Source organism: Chelonoidis abingdonii, chromosome 2 (assembly GCF_003597395.2).
Source record: "Chelonoidis abingdonii isolate Lonesome George chromosome 2, CheloAbing_2.0, whole genome shotgun sequence".
Taxonomy (NCBI): Eukaryota; Metazoa; Chordata; order Testudines; family Testudinidae; genus Chelonoidis; species Chelonoidis abingdonii.
This window is the reverse complement of record NC_133770.1, coordinates 272395120-272410210: the sequence shown is the minus strand read 5'-3', so window position 1 is coordinate 272410210 and position 15091 is coordinate 272395120. Positions and strand designations below refer to the sequence as shown.

Genomic DNA, 15091 nt, shown 5'->3' with positions numbered 1-15091 from the left:
ATCTTTTAGTGAGAGACAGAAGTTTTCAAGCTCTTCTTCAAGTCTGGGAAACTAACTCAAAGCTTCAGTGCTAAATACAATATTTGAACAGATTGTTTAGAACAAGTAGTTAACACATATTTCAAGGGATCATTCAAGGTGAAGTGGCCTATTAACATTCCTCCAGTCATAGGGAGGAAAGGAAGAGGGTGGGTGGGAAACAGCTGATGAGGGGTTGTTAGTGGATCAGATTTGTCTTTTGAACATGTCATGCAGGTTTCCTTTTAGGATGAGGACTCATAGGTCATGTGTAAAGTGGTTGCTTTGTGAAAAGTGTTCGTACACGGATGATATGGTGCTGTCATAAATAGATAGGTAAGGTAAGGGTTAAGTTTCTTTTACCTGGAAAGGGTAACCAAACACCTGACCAGAGGACCAATCAGAGAACTGGACTGTTTAAAGTCAGCGGGCGGGAATTTGTACTACTCAGCGTCTTCTTGTTTTCTCGGCCTGTGAGTAACAGGTTCTCTCCTCCATCTAATTAAATATTATACAAAAGTCTGTGAGTACAACAGAACACCCAAAGCAAATCTCGGGCTATGAGGAGCTCTTGTGTTGCTAATAGATGTGGAGTGCTGAGTCTTTTTGTTTCTCGGCTGCTGAGTTAAAAGCTTCTCCTAACTGCATCTTCTCCAAGTTCTCGCTAACACAGCTTGTGAGTCCAACCGGAACCCAAACGCAATCTGGCTATGAGGACCTTTGCTTTGTCACTTTACACTGATTGGATTTGTGACTGGTTTAATCTGGCACTTCTTAATCAGATGTTTCTTCATATTCTGATAGCAAGCAGCGTATGAGTTTCTTAATCGCAAGTTATTGTTTTGCTTCTTTCTTTTTCTTTTTATTCTATAAGTCTTTTCTTTAAACTGTGAAGTTTCTTTTCTAGTGGGCCGAGAGGGGGAGGGAAAGACCAAACTCGGTCTCACCTCCCTTTGTCCAGGCGGGAAAGGGTATGACAAGGGAGGGGATTTATCTTGTGTGAGCTGACGTCAGTAAAATACTAGCCCGGGCGAACTAGACCTGCTCTCGGTGTATTCCAGGGGTGCGAAGTATAGCAAATCTCGCCACCGGCTACCCCCAGGAAAGGGGGCGAAGCTGGGGAGAGAAGAGATGAGAGAGACTCAGCGGTCCTGGTCTCGCGGGGGCCCAGGGGACAAGTTGGGGTGCGTTCGGGGGCATACTAGGCCACGTCCATAGTCCTAGTTGGTGGCAGCGAGAATATCCAAGCTGGTAGTGAGCTTGGGGGAGTTTCAGGTAAGCCCCCAAATTTTGGACGCAAAAGTCCAGGTTTGGGACAGGACCAGATTGTGGACGCTAAAGTCCAGGTCTGGGACAGGTAGCTATTACTACAATGTGTAAAGTGATTGCTTTGTGAAAAGTGTTCGTACATGGATGATATGGTGCTTTTGTCTTTTATCATTTTCTTGTGAATGTTCATTCGAGAGCGTCGTGATTGTATAGTTCTACCCACATAATTGATATTAGGGCATTTAATGCACTGGATGAGGTACATCACAGTGCAGCTGGCCTTGAGGCCACCCCAACAGCGACCAGTGTGGCTGGCCCCTGGACTGCCCCAGCTGCTGGAGCAGCTCTGGATTCAGCCACACTGGCTCCTGCAGCTGTGGAAGTCATGAAAGCCCTGAAAAGTCGTGGAATCCATGACTTCCGTGATCTCTGTGGCAGACCCACAGCCTTACCCATAAAGAGGTTGGTGTACGGGGAACCATCCTAGTACCCATGGCTGTTTTCATGGTTTGGACAATGTGTTTGTTATTGAATGTAAAATTGTTATGGATGAGGATAAATAAGTTTTGCAATGTGTTTGGTCTGAATGTTTGAGGGTAATCCATTGTCTTGTAAATATTTGAAACAGGGAGCTAGTCCATCATTGTGAGGGATGTTGGTATATAGGGAAGGTTATATCTCTTGTGGCAAGGATGGTGTTCTGAGGGAGGCTGTTGATGTTGCAGTTTGTGGAGGAAGTTGTTTGTGTCCTGGAGGAAGTTGGCCCTTTGTGTGATGCGTGGTTTGAGGAAGGTTTCTATGAGCCTGATATTCCTTCAGTATATCAGGGGTTCTCAAACTTGGGGTTGTGACCCCTCAGGGGGTCACAAGGTTATTACATCGGGCTTGTGAGCTGTCAGCCTCCATCCCCAAACCCTGCTTTGCCTCCAGGTTTTATATTAATGTTTAATATAAATAAAAGTGGTTTTAATTTATAAGGCGTGGGAGTTGTACTCAGAGGCTTGCTGTGTGAAAGGGGCCACCAATACAAACACTGGAGAACCCTGAGTAAGAATGGTCAGATATGACCTGCCTAAGAGTTGTGTGCTTTCCTCTGATTGCATCAGTTGGAGCAGTATTTCCCAATCTTTGCCCCCCTTCCCTTAGATCAGTAAATGTACACTGGCCTACACTAGCTCATATATATGCATATCATCTTCCTCTGCTTCACTGATGTATTATCCTCAGCCTACCTTTCACCTTCTCAGCTGTTGGGCTGAAAGCCAGGAGGCCCAAGTTCTATTCCTGACTCTGCCACTGACTTGTGTGACCTTATGTAAAACTCTTAAGCCATAGTTTTCAAATGTGACTGCCAAAGGTTAGGTACCTACATTCACACATGGTCACCTAAATAAGTAGCCTGATTTTTAGTGATGCTGAGCATCCACAGCTCCCATTTACTTCAGTGGGATTTGTGTTCACTGCGCCTCTTTTATTGAAGTGCCTTAGTATGAATTTAAGTGCCAAACGTTAAGCATCCTGTTAACAGCCCTCAGATGTGTGTGATCTGTAGGTCATTGATTCTTATACCATGAAGAAGAAAGAGGGAGAAGATAAGGGGGAAAAAATGGGTACATTAAAAATACAAGGGGAAAAAACATAGATTCATTGTCAAAAATGGTTAATTCAGAATTATGGTTGCCTGGAGATTAAGGCAAGTGCATAATATCTTTCTTCTTTTCCTTGACTGACTTCAAGAACAAGCTGACATCAGTGGAGAACTTGAGACTTTCGGGCTGCATTTCTTTAATTGTTTTCTGCAGTTGACTGACATTCATTCATCCAGGTAGCAACCTGTCTTTGAGTTAGAAGGGAGGAAAATTCAGAGTTATTTGAAATTGAGAGTTTTTCCAACTGGAACCAAACGCACATGTAAAGATCAAAAGTGTACACATCTTTTAAGAAGATAAAAGATGTGACAAAAGGGGATAGATGATTATATTTGCATAATGAATCCATCTCATGGCATCTTTATCAGTTGTATATTTATTAGGGACAGAAGAATAATATGATTTAACAAAATCTCTGTTCTGTTATTGATACCATTTAAGTAAACATTGGCAGAACTTATTTTAACTTTCCCTCCTTAATTTTAAACCCTGTTTTATAAGGAGGGGCTCATTGCATGGTTGGACTCATTATCCTTATTTGAAGGATTTCTTGATTGCCAGTCTTAGGTCTCACTCAGTAGAAAATACTTCTTCTCCATGTTTCCACAAGGTAGTGGACATTTAAGAGAGATATTTAAGCTAAGAAGTGGCACTCTGTGATATATGAGGGCTATGAAGTGGCATGACAGTGATTTCAAGTAATTCTTACAGCAGGTAGAGGCAATGAAAAATCTAGGAGTTGTAAAACTGGACAAGGTTAAATTGTAAGACTAAATACTAGAAATTATGTATTTTGCCATACTGGATGTATGAGTATGGTATATGCTCAACAGAACAAACATTTTTTAAATTAATAGCTATATACTTCTAATAAACTAATAGAGTGATTTGTTGCTATTTATAGCCTAATATTCGGAGGCCACAACTGATTCCTTAAACTTGGTTCACATGAGACTTTATTTTCCATCATCATTATTATTTAAGGAAAGGAATAAATGCTGTGGTTTACTATCTGAGCAATTCAGCCTGGCTCCTTTAATGTGCAATCTGAAAGAACAAAGGGTTTTCCAGATAATGTAAGGAAAATAAAACCCATCAGTCAGTGATTTCTCAGCCCTAGTGTGTTTATTTTCCATAATGTAATTTATTGTAGGAAATGCTGGCTAACACAAACTTTGTCTACTATCCCTTAATTAAGTGTTCTTGTTCCATATTAATAGAAGTAAAGTGAGTAATGCAGCTCTTTAACTTAGAAAAAAATGTGAGACAAAATTATATGTATATTGGTAATTAGAGTTTTTTTGAAATAATCTCTGTGTTTCATAGTGCTCTGCCCAGCCAATGAAATGCGTCTGGATTCAACAGGAGTCATACTGAGCCCAGGCTACCCTGACAGCTACCCAAACCTCCAAATGTGCGCTTGGACCATTACTGTGGAAAAGGGTTATAATATCAGCATGTTCTTTGAATTCTTCCAGACAGAAAAGGAATTTGATATACTTGAGGTGTTTGATGGTAACTACATGATACACAACTTTGGATTCTTTTATATTTATGCCTTGTCACCCTTGCCCCACTCCCTGCCATTTAGACATATAATAGAAATACCCTTTTTTTGTCTAAATAAGTCATTACTTGAGTTTGTTAGTAGAAGTAGTGACTTATAATTGCATTGCTTTTCCAGATTATATTGCATTACTAATCAGTTTGACTGTGTGTGTGTATATATAATATTTAATTATAATATTTAATTATCTTTTATGATGCATTCAATGATATGTAACATGTGGTTATAGTAAATTCCACTGTTAAATCTATTTCATTTACCTTTACTTAAGGAACATTTTGTACATGTTTAATTTTAATCTTTATATTTTCACTTTTTTCTCCTCCTGTGTCAAGGACCAAATAGTCATAGCCCATTGCTTATTTCCCTAAGTGGGGATTACTCATCCTCTTTAAATATATCCAGTAATGGCCATGAAGTGTTTCTCCGGTGGTCAGCAGATCACGGCACGAACAAAAGAGGTTTCAGGATAAGATACATAGGTATGTAAATCAAATGTGTCCTTTTCTATCTGCTTAAAACTTCAATATGGAATGTATGGAATATATTTACGTATGTACAAGGATAATGTGAGCTACTTTATTAGACACTAAGCTTCTAAAACTAAAAAAAAAAATCAGATCTCTTTTATATTTGAACCAGATAACTGATTCTGTATAAAATATCTTTATTAAATATATGTCTTATTTAGAATAGTATGACAAATATTCAACATAAAGAGTTAATTAATTTCTGTGGCTCAGAATAGAAAACTAGTTGAAACCTAGTGTCAAGTATTGCAATACAGCTGTATACAACTCCATTCAGCTGCCAACCAAGTGCTGCACAATGCCTTAAAATGTTGAGGGGAAAGGGGAACAACTATGAACTTGCCTATATATGATGGTCAGACCCCCAATATGGTAACTATTGCTACCACTTTCTGATAAGTAAGTATCAAATTGGTTGCGCCCAGTTTGATGTTCTCCCTCCCTGAGATTTTCATCCTCCTCAACAGCACAGAGGTTGTCAGACTGAGGTTGGGACCATTCTATTGTAGTCTCCTCCATGTACCTCTGTCTCCCTTAGCTCCTCCAGTTCAGCCACTCTGGTCTCCAAAGCCTGTACATGGCCTTTCAGGGCCAGGAGGTTCTGGTACCGAATGTACACATACGCCACATATGCATAGGGTAGGTAATCATACATACTGCATTGAATGCAATAAATTGGATAGCCCCCACTCTGTTGCTGGACTTGTACCTACCTTCTCATTTTAGTCCTGAAGCTCTTTCCTTTGTTCCTTTGTTCTACTGTTTTTTTTAATCAGGAGGAGGGTGTTTATTGCCTTAAGTTTAAAGAATGTTAAGTATATCTAGCCCCCTCCCCCTATATTTCCCCTCTAAACTCCCTCACAAAACTCTTGTTAGCTGCCACTGTACTCTAGCTCCTCTGGTTGCTTAACAGTGGGCTTTTTAAAGCCCTGATCATCTTGAGTAGCCCGCCCTCAGGTTAAGGGTGCTCAAGGGCATAGGGATCAAAGCATTGTTAAGAAGCTCTCTTGCCTAGCAGTCTGCTATGCTCAGCACACGGTCCCCCAAACAAAACAAGCTCAGTCTTGAACCCAGTTAGTTTTTTTGCCCCCACTGCTCCCCTTGGAAGGCTGTTCCAGAACTTCGCTCATTTGATGGTTAGAAACCTTTGTCTAATTTCAAGCCTAAACTTGATGAGCAGTTTTTGTTCTTGTGTCCACATAGTCAACTCATCTCCCTGCCTGGTATTAAGCCCTGTGCTGTATTTATAGAGAGCAATCATATCAGCCCTCTACCCTCTTTTGGTTAGGCTAAACAGGCCAGGCTCTTTGAGTCTCCTCTCATAAGGTAAACCAAGCAAATGAAAAATATGTAAGGTTGATATACAACTCCCACTGAAGTTAACTACCTAAATATCTTTAAGAATCTGGGCCAAAATCCTATCAGATTATCTAAACCTTATTATCTCCACTCACACTTATAAAGATCTGTAGAGATGCTTTCCCTATCTTCAACATTTTGCATGTCCTCTAGGATTTCCGGGGAATTTCAAAGAGAGAAAAATGGAGCTGCAAAGTAACTGATGCAGGTTAAGTGAGACACTCAGAAGTACAGTTAAGATTGTGGTACTGTAATTTTTAATAATTCACTTTTAATTCATACATGGTTGATATTCGTAGAAATATTTTTTATTGTGAACAAAAAAAATACAATAATCTGAAAAAGAAAATGTTTGGCCTATACATTTGTTGGTTTTGATTTATTAGGGGCATTTTTCATAATAGTAAATATTAATACAATTTAGTTTCTTTCAGCTATCGTGGAACAAAAATACTTTATTGTACATTGTTCAACAGAGAAGTTGTTATAATAACGTTGTGCTAATGAGTCTTGATTTCACATTTGCCATCTGGGAACCAAATCCTGAAGTCCTTATTAGGCCTTATTCTGCCATGGTTACTTTCTGAATGTAGATAAGGTTACCAGAATCAGTATCTTAATGTCTTTTCTCAGTCCTTACACAGTCAAATTCTCAAAGAATTCAGGTAGCATTAGTGTGGAAACTGAATAAAACCCTTAGATTTGGCTACCGAACATTGTTTGTTTTGTTTTGTTTTATTTTTCCCAAAGCTCTTTATTGTAGTACTCCTGAATCCCCTCCACATGGATTCATTGTCAGTCAGACAGGTGGACAGCTCAACAGTATGGTTCGCTGGGCTTGTGATCGAGGATTTAGGCTTGTTGGGAAAAGTACCGCTGTATGCAGGAAATCTCCATATGGATATCATGCATGGGATGCACCAGTCCCAGCTTGTCAAGGTAAATATGTTTAATCACAGATTAAGTGACATATTTTAGCAGACTATTTTATCCTTTTCTGATTTAGACCATCAGTTTTTCTGATTTAAAATAAATAAAATAAATGTGTTTAATTTTCATTCATGGGAACCAAAATCTTACTGCCGATACAGCCCTACAAACAAAACTAATAAATCAAATATTGTAACAGAATCTACTAAGTTTAGCAACTAGTGATTAACTTAGCAGATTCTGTTACAATATTTGATTTATTAGTTTTGTTTTATATCACATTTTATATAGTTGTAAGCAAACTGACCTAGATAAAATGAAATCTCACCTGAATCTTCACTTAAAACTGAAGCCAACTTTCTTTCTTTCTTTCTTTCTTTCTTTCTTTCTTTCTTTCTTTCTTTCTGGATGTTCAGAAAAGTTTTCTTAATTTATATTGTTGGTTTGTTTTTCATTTCTACATTTCTCAGTGTTATATGTTTCTATTAGGATTAGGATTAGAAATTCCATATTTATTCATGATCCACCAACTATAACAAACTCGAAAGTTCTAGAATACATGAGATTTCTAGTTAAAAGTAAATGGGATATTTTTTTAAATAAAACCATCTGATGATTTTGATGTCTACCTTAATATTTTGAGCCTCAGACTGATTTTTAAATTTAATCATTTGGGACAGAACTCTTCAGATTAACATTATATTTAGCATCTCCTGTCTTTGAAATTGCATGCCAAGGTACGGTATGATTCCTTAATAATGAAATGGAAATGACTGTGGTTAACAGTTTGATTTACAACATATATTTTCAACATATATTGATAAGAATGCTACTGTGTCAGTAACACGTACCTTATTGTATAGTGAACTATTAGGAATTTTCATGAAACATGAAATGTGCTGTCTACACTTTGTTTTAATTAAAAACAAGGAATTTATATTATTCTGTTGTATAAACTTGGACAAAATGATAATTCTATTTTACTATTCATGCAAGGTTCTCAGACCTTATTAATCACACAAGTACAGAAACGGCAGAACTTCATTAGAGATGTGCCAACCAAGTACTTTAGCTACTTATATGCATTCAGACACTATGTTGCTGCTGACCTATGGAGAGAAGTAAAGTTCAAGTTTGTTTCATTTTAATTTTCCACAAGTAGTTATGGGGAACTAAACCTTTCAACTGAATTTTTTTGAAACATAAGAGTTCTGTTTCTGTATTATGCAAACGCCATGTTGAACAGCTGTGATATCTCACTGTCTATTAAAATGTTAAAAGCATGAATGTTTTCCAAACATTCAAGTGTTCAGAAATGAAGTGCAGGTCTTACATGTGTGGTGTTATATTCTTTTAACCTTCCTGATTGTCAGGGGATAAAAATGGCCGAGGAGTATCTTCACGAGAGCTAGTCATGGATCTTGATCAGATTTTTAACTACATATCTCAAATAAGTAACTTTGTGTTAAGAAAATAGTTAAATCTATTAAATGAAAATGCTAGTTGATTTTAGTAACTATATGTTTTAAATAGTTTATTAACAGAAGTTGTTGCATAGTTGGTAACTAGTAAAGAACTAGGTGAAAAACATATTTATTAATTGCTTGGTATTCATTCATTGCACCCGCTGATGATGTATTCTAAAATTTAATAAGATGTTTATGTTAATTACATGACAATTAATTATAACTAAGCACTTAATGAAGGTTAACTATAATTCAAATTATGGACTTGATTTGCCCCTTGTTTATATCTGCTTCCATCATGTCCCTGTTTGTAGAAGGTGGTTGCAGCAGTGTTGTGTGTCTGTAACTCACAGTCTATCAGAGAGTTGAGATCCTGCCCATGCAGCCCTACAAGTAGTTGTTGCTGGTTAGGCTTTGGCCAGAGCACCAATAAGATGAGCTGATTTAGTACAATTCCTGGACATCACCACATGCTCTTAACTAAGGGTGACCCCTTGCTGGTATAGGGCTGATCCCATTTACTCTAGTGAATTTGTAGCCCCTGGCACTAATGGCCCATAGGTAACAAACACAGTCAATACACTTCTCTAATGTTCTTTAATAATCTGTATTTATTTGGAGCAAGTTTACGCATTTCACACTTTTGCATGGAGTAAGCAGCACTACCCTAACAGTAGCTGGAGCTTCTCTGCCTAATGGATCGTGTATTTTTCAGAGCTCTCTGGCACTCAGAAGGAGTACAGACAATCCTGCTATCCTCTTAAGGATGTGCAGCATGTGCCCACCTCCGCAGACAGCCAGCTTTGATGGTTGGTGAGGATGGATGATAAGTTCATGGCCCTGTCTCTTTCCCTACCTTCTCTTCCATTTATAGGGTGCCTATCAGAGGTAGTCTCAGTTCTTGTATTCATCCGAATTTAGGAACTACAATGAAGATCAGTAACTGCACACAGACAGAAAGTGGACCGGGAGCCCTTCTACGCCCAGCCCTTCTTGCATAACAGTGCAGGAGCCAGAACAGATACTCATCCTCATGCTATCTGTTTAAGGCAATGCAGCTCATGCAGCTTCATTGTACACTGCTACATACCTCCTATTCCACATTACTTCTAATCAGCTCTTGAGTGGAGATTGTCATTCAAGTCAAATTGTGACAAATTATAACAACTTGTTTGTGTAAACATTTACTGAGAATCAGGCATATGCAGCCAAACACATCACTTATGATACAAGTGGCATATGAATCCAAATCTAGAGAACAGTTTCACAATTCTTTATTGTGGTTTTTCTGTTACCCTCTTCCATTGTTACCAATACTCTGTCCACAATTACTCAGATATTTTTACTTTCCACAAAATCTGTGCACAACAGATGATTTAAATCGTTTTTTCTAGACTCACCTTCATTTTGTAGGTGTGCAGTAGTTGAGACATTACTTTAGCATTTAGTCTTGTGGCTAATTAAATGCATCCCAGTAATCTTAGTAGTCCTTTCAATAGTGTTTTTGTGAAGAATGTGACACACACCATGATACTAGTTAAAGGGGGATATAGTTCTCAATGTCCTTAATCTTCACTTGTCTGTGAAAAAATAGCTCTAAGTCCAATGTTCTAAATAGATGATACCACCTTATTCTTCACATCACTTCATAATGTGGCACTATACTGCAGAATCCAGACAAACAATTTTTAACAGAGTAAACATTTTTTTCTTTGTTTTTGTACTATGTTTATAACTAAAATATGTCCATTTGATAGAAATGATCCAGTGTAGCAGCAATGGACTAAAAAAATAGCCCTATCTCAGACTGAAAAGTGTAGCAATTAGCTGAATCCTTGCTTTGAAGCTAATATGAAAACATCTTTCCTCTGACCTGAAGAGAAGCAGAGGAATCCTGTCTTAGACATTAAGCTTGTTATAAACTGCAGGCAAATAAATGTTGTGCATTTGTAAAGTACACTACAGAAATTAAAATATGAAATGATTATCTGAGTACCTGGCCCAATTTTTAATGACACAAATCCTCTGCATCCTGTATAAATCAGTAAAGATTCCTACAATTTACTAAAATTCATAATAATAAAGCTTTGAAAGAGCAAGCAGGACTACTGTGGCCTTTTGGAATACAATTATTATCTTGGTTCAGGTGTGAAAATTTGTGTGTTTACAAGAAATCATAGATCTTCTTCAACTTCTTCGGAGTTTTTTTATTATTTCATTTTATTTTTTAATAGCTTTTTTCACTCGGTTATTGATTACAATTCTTGAATGTTAGACACTTTATACTAACATTGCTTGATGTTTAGCTTTATTTATTTATTTATTTAGCTATTTCTCTCACTGATAAATGTTGCTTTGCACAGACCTCTCCACAAATCAATATTAGTGTTGATTTGCATAATTTCTTGTGCTGGTGTCGGGCATGATGCCTTGCGGCTGAAATCTAGAGAGAATGTGTTGAGCAAACAAAGCAAATGACATAAAAGAATATCTAGCAGAATCCCCGAACTTCTCATTGTCGTGTCTGCAGTGACTGGTATGCCAAAGATGCAAAACCATAAAAGAAAAAAGAATTTACAGGATTTATTGACCTCACTGTTAAAATTACAGTGTTCATTGTATTTTGCTGCAGCAATGTATATTTTTCTCAGATGAATAGCATGTTTGACAGGCAAAATACTGAAAAACCTTTACGCTGTATGAACAAGTACCTGGGGTGCAGAAGTGTATGACAAATATTAGTATCTATTTCTAGAATTCTTTGAATATAAGGTTGTTTGTGGTTTACAAGAGTTGAATCCTCTTTTTGCAGAGTATGAAAAAAATATAATATTTGAACTATTCCTATCTTCTATAAAGTGTAGTACATTTATTCCAGGTCACACAACTGTACATGAGCAGTTGGACAGATTGTCTGATTGCATCCCAGATGCCAAAGAAATGTCTGATAATTTTGACAGTGGTTAGCAAAATAATTTACAGGAGATTTCTTTTTCTTTAAAATTAACATAAATTTAGTGAAAGTAAAAGACCAATGCACATGTTCCTGTATTTGGTTAGTGCAGAAAATAATATTCTACTCTTTATTCTACCTTGCAGCTAATGGTTCCAGTAGAAAGGAAAACCACATAAAACCCACTTAAGTGCCAAGAGTTATAAATAAAAGAGGAATATAAATACTTTTTTTTCATTATTGTAAACTTATGAGCAAATTCTCCATTCAAGGCTGGCCCCATTGTACTTTTGAGGTTATATGTATTTCTAATTTAGTTGTCTAACCACTTGTCAGATCTAATTGTATTTAAGTTGATGAGAGAGAGGCCTGGATGTTGGTATTGGTTCTGTATGTGTAGTCCATGTTAAACTGCAGTCCGTTCTGCCAGTCTCTGGTTGTTCTCGTAGGGAAGCTACATGTTCAAGATGGAACCCTATGCATATGACAAAAGCACACATCATGAAAGCAAGGTTTGCATTCTGAAGAAAAGTTCACAATATCCTGGCCAGATGGAGAAAAGCAGTTTTGCTCACTTCTGCTTTTTGGTGATCTAAAAGCAAATAGGAATCTAAGCTGACCTTAACTTACAAATGATGGCAGAACAATCTTAATGAGAGACAGAGACAACCTCCAACAACATTTTTTGTTCTTTCTCTGACCCTTCATGATCACATCAGTCTTTACAGGATGAAATCTCAGTCAGCTTTCCCTTTTCCATAAACCTGAACAAAAATGGAAAACTAGACACTGGTTAATAGTTGGATAGATTTCCGTGTGATGAGATGGCTTTCTGTGCAGAAGCCAAACAGATGCTTCCATTAAAACAACTATTATCTAGCCTTCCTTAAGGAAGGTGTTTACAGTCTACATCGGCAAAGGATTCACTGCAACTCCACTGAACTTCACTAGCCAGAGATGTAAGGATTTGATTTATCGCTTTGCTGATTGGTGCTTAGATTCAACAATGATGGGGGCTACGTTAAGACTGAGATAGTGTTTTTTTTTCCCTTTTAGCTTAATTGTAAATTAGTTGTACGTATGCTTGTCCATTTTTGGAAAGCACTCTGAGATTCAAGGATGAAAATTATTATAAAATTATTAAGTATAATACAATTTTTGCATTCACAGATTATGTCATAAATGAGATGAAATTGAGAGGAGAGCCAAATCAAGAATGTCTGGGAATGCTATTCATATGTGAAATACGGCTTTTTAATTCTTTAAAAATACATTAATAAAATGAAGTTTAATTATCCTAATGAGTTAAAGCGGTATTATGAATCAACATTGCTTAATTGGTTATATTGTTTTTCCCATGATGGATCAAAATGAAAATGATTCTGTATGAATTAATTGATTTTCATTTCCTCTGAAGAAAGGAAAGCAATGGAGCAGTCACATTTATTTTAGTATCTTTCTCTATTTGCCTTACAAAATTACTTTACAAAACTAGTCTGCTTCACACAAGGCCCTCTCCCCTCGCCCCTCCCCACAAAAAAAGATGAAGATGCAGCAAATCTGTTTGTAGTACAAACTGAACACCAGCAACGGGTTACAAAGAGTGGAAGGATGGTCTACTGCTTAGGGCTTAGACCAAGGGCTCAGAAAACCTAGGTTCAATTTCTTGTTCTGCCACAGACTTCCTGTGTTACCTTGGGCAAATCATTCTCAGTTCCTCATCTGTAAAATGAGGATAGTAGTACTTCTGTAAGTCACAGAAGTGTTGTGAAGATAAATACATAAAAGACTATGAGGAAGTCAGATACAGTGGTGAATGGGGCCATATATATACCTAAATAGATATAATATGGTGCAACTGGAAAATAACTTTGCCTTTGACTACCAAGGAAATTTTATTTTTTGGTGTGAAGACCTACATGGATGTTTCTTAGGGTTTTATTCCTCTCAGGAATGTAAGGGAGGCCTAGCCTAGTGACAGCTCTGTGCATTGTCATATGGGGGATTTCGTTTTTTTCTCTTATTTTTCCATTCCAAAATCATCTGAGATTCCTTTGGTGATAAAGTGTTTAGCACCTGCATGGAAAGAAGTGTCTTATTACACTGATTCCTCCATATTGTTAAGATCAGCATTTACAAAGTCCACAGTTTCCAATGAGGTTTGCTTGTTTGATCATATTTTTTTTATATTTTTATTCACTGATTCTCAAAATACAATAAGCCACAATAGGTCTTCCAGTCATTAGTGCAAATTAGTGAGGTTTTATTGTAGCATATGTATTTGAAATAATAAGAAATCACCAAGTGTAAGGAAGTTTTAATGTCTGAGAGTCAAACCAAGTATTTTGAACATCCTAAACTATGTTTACACATCACATCTGAGAAATCAATCACTCCTGGAAGAACACTACTGTGACAACACGGGATTGATCAGCACTGATCAGTAAAGGATTACCATTATTCTAAAAGTTCTGCTTTTAGGGCCAGATTGTGCTACCTAGCTACTGCCCTCAACTGAGAGGTGAAAATAAAGCTGCTCCTGGAGCAACTCTGGAAGGAATTATGCTCCAGGAAGCACAGTCCCTTGCAGAGCTCCGAGCAGCACATCACCCTTCTTTTCTAAACACCGCACTCACTGGCTCTCAATTTTGTTCTAGTGCCAATTCAAGACTTTGGTATGGCTCTTCAGAACCACCAATAGGTAATGACCCAACTTTACCAGACATCCTCTCTATCCATGATTTGACAATACAGTTATTCCCCCTCTGAGACAATACAGCTAACAAATCCCAGGGCACAGCTCGTGAAAGCCAGAGATAAACAAGTCTCAATCATGAGGGGTTGATTGTTGAATGGTCCATTAGAGGATATTAGACTAAGACAAAGTTTCAATTGTGGAGCTAGCTACACTACCTACTTATCTTTTTTCTGCATCATTCCACCATAGCTACTGTTCATACAAATCAACAAAAAACCTTCCAGCACTTCCTGGAACTTGGAAAGGGTAAAAGGAAAGTAACGTCCACTTTGGACATCATAGATCCATAGATTCTAGGACTGGAAGGGGCCTCGAGAGGTCATCGAGTCCAGTCCCCTGCCCTCATGGCAGGATCAAATACTGTCTAGACCAGCCCTGATAGACATTTATCTAACCTACTCTTAAATATCTCCAGATATGAAGATTCCACAACCTCCCTAGGCAATTTATTCCAGTGTTTAACCACCCTGACAGTTAGGAACTTTTTCCTAATGTCCAACCTAAATCTCCCTTGCTGCAGTTTAAGCCCATTGCTTCTTGTTCTATCATTAGAGGCTAAGGTGAACAAGTTTTCTCCCTCCTCCTGATGACA

General features: G+C 37.6%; 1 protein-coding gene across 4 annotated transcripts in view; it reads left to right on the top strand.

Moving 5' to 3' along the window:
* CSMD3 (CUB and Sushi multiple domains 3) overlaps positions 1–15091 on the top strand; it is a 1318842-nt gene that overhangs the window by 1156833 nt on the left and 146918 nt on the right. For all 4 annotated transcript variants that reach the window (XM_075063193.1, XM_075063192.1, XM_075063195.1 and 1 more), the window contains 3 exons: positions 4263–4451; positions 4839–4985; positions 7143–7331. In XM_075063193.1, the coding sequence (XP_074919294.1) occupies positions 4263–4451; positions 4839–4985; positions 7143–7331 (525 nt within the window). The remainder of the gene's footprint in view (positions 1–4262; positions 4452–4838; positions 4986–7142; positions 7332–15091) is intronic.